Below are 4052 nucleotides of genomic sequence, written 5' to 3' on the forward strand. Positions count from 1 at the left end.
TACCTAAGTTGGCTCCAAAATTCTTCTTATTCTTCTTCTAGTGTTCTTCTTCTTCTAGTATTCTTCTATTCTTCTTCTTCTTCTTCTTCTAACTTCTTGTTTATCATTTTGCAGATTTGATTTAATTCACGGAAGCTTGCATGGATGGAGTGCTTCTTTTCTATTTGTGTTTTTATTTTGTATCAATGTGAAACTTTTGTCAATTGATGGATAACGGTGTTGGATGAACAATGTGAAACTTTTGTAATATGTAACGATGGAACTATGTGTTGGCTATGTATATGTATATATGATGGAACTTGTGCGTTGGCTATGATTGTTATATGGATGCTTGTTGTATATATATGTGTTGGATATCTCATATGTGAAATAGTGACATGAGATTAAAAAGAAAAAAATTAAAAAAAATGTTACTAATGGCGCATATAGCAGACACTAGTGGCGCACTGTGGGCAAAACTAATGGCGCACAGCGTGGTGCGCCATTAGTATACCAGATACTAATGGCGCACTAGTGGTGCGCCATTAGTAAAAAATACTAGTGGCGTGATAATAATGGCGCACCGGTAGTGCAGCATTAGTAGGCAAAACCGGTGCGCCATTAGCGGGCCTTTTCCTAGTAGTGTATTATCAGAAATTGTAGAAATGAAGTACAATTATGAAAATGCAAAAAAATACAAAACAAAAAAAGAACAGAAATGAGAAACTTCTCAGAGAAACGGAAAGAAATGGAATTGCATTTTCTAGTGGAATTCCTACGAAAATGGAATTTCCGTATCTAAACATACGTAAATTGCCCAATAAGAAACAAAATTGTATAGCCCATTTCAGCCCAGCCCACACTTTTGTGATCATTGTCCCTCTAACTACCGAAACGTGCCTGCAGAGACCAAGCTCCATTGAGCTCTTTATTTTTTTTCAGCAAAAATACCTTTTCCACACCTCAAAAAAATCTGAAAAAAAGTTTCCATGTAGACATATACTTGTAGTATACATTTATATAATTTCATGAACATATATATTCATATGTAATGTACACAAAAAAGACAAATACATAGATTAAAATAGGCTTTTTCTTTGTAGTATTTGTGTCAGATATTTCCCTTTTTTGTGTAGCATGCAAATAATCAAATTGGTTGATGAAATTTCAATGCATACTTCAATAATATGTATATCTATTTGTAGAAAAAAATGAGATTTTCTAAAACTTTTAGATATTTATTTATTTTTGCAAATGGAGCTCCATGGAGCCCGGTCTTTGCAACGCCACACTCGTCTAACTACACACATCCTACCATCATCCATGTCTACTCACCCGCACACCTTATTGCCGCTTTCTCCATACCGTCAGGAAAAGCATGAAAAAAAGGCTCGAATGGTACGTCCTTCCGATACTTTGTTGTTGGGTCATAATTGAACAAGTACGTTGGTTATTACTCCCTCTGTCCACGAATAAGTGTATGAGAAAATTTAGGACAGATTATGAAGTGGAGTAAAAAAATGCATTGGTAAGGTGCAAACCACTATCTCTCCTCTTTAATACTAGTTTAATTATCTTATCCCAATGAGCTAGGTGCATGTAGAAAGTGAGGAAATAATTTGTTGAATGCTATTGGTTTTGATTACCGTGTGATGAGTGAGAAATATTTTTCTTTATTTTAAAGTGCATTGGCAAGATAGAAATACACCTTTTGTGGACAATTTGTATGTCAAACGTACACTTATTTGTGGACGTAGGGAGTACGTTTTTTTGCACGGCTTAAGGGTTTTCTTTGTAGTTGGATAGAGGGAGTATATTCAAACTTTAATCTGTAAAAGAATACTCAGATCAGTGCCATAAAAGAGAGAGAAGTGGAGAACCCCTCTACCGTTCTACACATAAAAAAGAGAGATTTAACACAACTCGTTGTGGAAAACGAAGCGGTAAATATAATTGCTACATCGACTCTTGGGCCAAATTAAGGCCGAGCTATCCGTCGTTTGAGCTTCAAGAAAACGTCCGGTGACCTCCCCACGGCTCCGTCCGTATATTAATCCAAGACGAGACACTCAACACGCGCTCGCCCGTTCACCTGCTGCACCATGTCCATGTCGACCGGAGTAGAGCCGACGATCGACGTGAAGGTTTTCGTGGACAAGGAGAGGGGCAAGGTGCTCTTCGCGGAGTCCGGCAAGGAGTTCGTCGACGTTCTCTTCGGCTTCCTCACGCTGCCCCTCGGCACCGTCGTCCGCCTCCTCGGCGGGCAGTCTCAGGTCGGATGCCTGGACGAATTGTACAGGAGCGTCGAGGGGCTCTCCCCCGACCTGTTCAGGACCGAGGCCTGCAAGGCGATGCTGCTCAAGCCCATCAACTCCGCGGCGAAGCAGTGCTGTCAGTTGCCGGTCAGAATCGACGACACCAAGCACCGGGAGGTTTACGTCTGCGGTGACACGAGCTGCAGTGTCACCGCGTTCAGCTCCGTCCCCGGCGCCGTCTGCGAGTGCGGCAGAATCATGACGCAGCTAGCCGGGGAGAGGCCGGAGAATCCTCGTAACGCTGCTGCCGGTGGTGCTTTCGAGGATGGGGTTTTTGTGAAAGGAGGTATGAATAAGTTTATCGTCACTGATGATCTCAATGTTGCACCGGCCTCAACTTCCCTCATGCTGTCCCTTCTGGACAAGTTTCAAGTGCCGGATCCCTCCTGTCTTGAGCAAATGACACTCCAGTTTAGTTCAGTCAAGGTTTCCGTATCACAATTAATTTATTTGTTTTGAGCATTATGCATATACATGCAACATACAGCATTTAACTTATATGATACATCTGCTACAGATAATTGATCTGCTCAGGAGGTCATTAACGTCGCAGAACCCGTTAACCGGTCACCATCTTGACGTCGCCGTTGCGCCTGATGATTCAGTAGTGGACATGCTCCCTGACTACTTGCATCCTGAACAAGATAATGAGGCTGAGCACTCACTGGTTAATGCCACTCTAAGGGTTCTTCAGACAAAGAACAACTCCAAGGTGTTGTACGCCGAAGTTGGCGGCGATTTTGTGGATCTTCTCTTTGGATTACTGACCGTACCACTAGGATCCATAGTGAAAAATTATGGGAAATCTGCATCTAAAGGTTGTCTTGAGAATCTTTACACTAGCATAGCTGGAAGTGCTGAAGGATGCTTGAGGCCAGAATGCCAGAACTTGCTATTGTCCCCAATGCTGGCACCTTTCTTTGGCTACGGTGCTAGTAAGATGCTTCAAGTTGAAGAACTAGCTCCAGATAAGCTGGATATAAATGCATGCTTCAAGTGCTTCAAGAGTCGTGGATTTGCAAACCATTACCTTTGTCATGGCGAAACATGGTGCAACTTCCAAAAACGCTATGTCAAAATTTGTCATGAAAATGTGAAGACCACAAACATCTGTGAGCTGGATCCAAAAACACCAAAGGGAGGATGTGATGACCGAGGAGCATATGTAAAGCAAGGACCTCAGAAATTCATTGTGACTGATGATCTGCACGTCCTTCCTCTGTCCTTGGCAAGCACTCTGCAGGTTGTTATTGAAGCCAAGCTTCAGAGAAAGGATCTTGTAGAGAAAGAAGTTGCCCTTACAAAACCCCAGGTTGTTATTTCTGTCAAAATATACACATTTTGCCTCACAGATTATAAAACTCACTAACCTTTGATTGACCAGCTCTAGGTGTTGCAAATATTTGAACAGGTTATGGAGCTACTCAGAACTGCCATGGTGACTCGCAGAGCTCTTAGCACCGTGCTTCTGCCCCCCATCCCCAAGATCAACAAGAAGCTGCATTACCACAGCTTCGGTCGATATTAGCAGCTCCTAGCAATGTTGCTGCTTAGCCGAACTAATATGCAGTATTACTCTTAATTTGGTTAACCCGTTGTGGGTGCGTAATGGTTGGTCCTTTGGGTTTTCAGAATAGCCAAACTGTTGCTATTGTGATTGTTATCTCACTAGGCTGTGGCTCAAGAGTTCGCTTGGATTTCTTTGCTTGTCTAAACAACTTGTGGCTTTTGAGAAGCGGGGCTTCTAGTGTGCAAGTT

At 42.3% G+C, this 4052-nt stretch overlaps 1 protein-coding gene across 1 annotated transcript; it reads left to right on the plus strand.

Annotated features, from left to right (window-relative positions):
- The first annotated feature begins 2081 nt into the window (after positions 1-2081).
- On the plus strand, positions 2082-3822 carry LOC119350907. The gene is made up of 4 exons (XM_037618518.1): positions 2082-2484; positions 2581-2720; positions 2812-3606; positions 3706-3822. The coding sequence occupies exons 1-4, from the start codon at positions 2082-2084 to the stop codon at positions 3820-3822; spliced, it is 1455 nt and encodes a 484-aa protein (XP_037474415.1).
- Positions 3823-4052: the final 230 nt, after the last annotated feature.

This window comes from Triticum dicoccoides, chromosome 1B, assembly GCF_002162155.2.
Source record: "Triticum dicoccoides isolate Atlit2015 ecotype Zavitan chromosome 1B, WEW_v2.0, whole genome shotgun sequence".
NCBI classification, from domain to species: domain Eukaryota; kingdom Viridiplantae; phylum Streptophyta; class Magnoliopsida; order Poales; family Poaceae; genus Triticum; species Triticum dicoccoides.

Coding starts and splice junctions, on each gene's coding strand:
- LOC119350907 (XM_037618518.1), top strand. CDS start 2,082: ATGTCCATGTCGACCGGAGTAGAGCCGACGATCGACGTGAAGGTTTTC. Junction 2,721..2,811: donor TCCAGTTTAGTTCAGTCAAG/GTTTCCGTATCA, acceptor CATCTGCTACAG/ATAATTGATCTGCTCAGGAG. Junction 3,607..3,705: donor TTGCCCTTACAAAACCCCAG/GTTGTTATTTCT, acceptor ATATTTGAACAG/GTTATGGAGCTACTCAGAAC.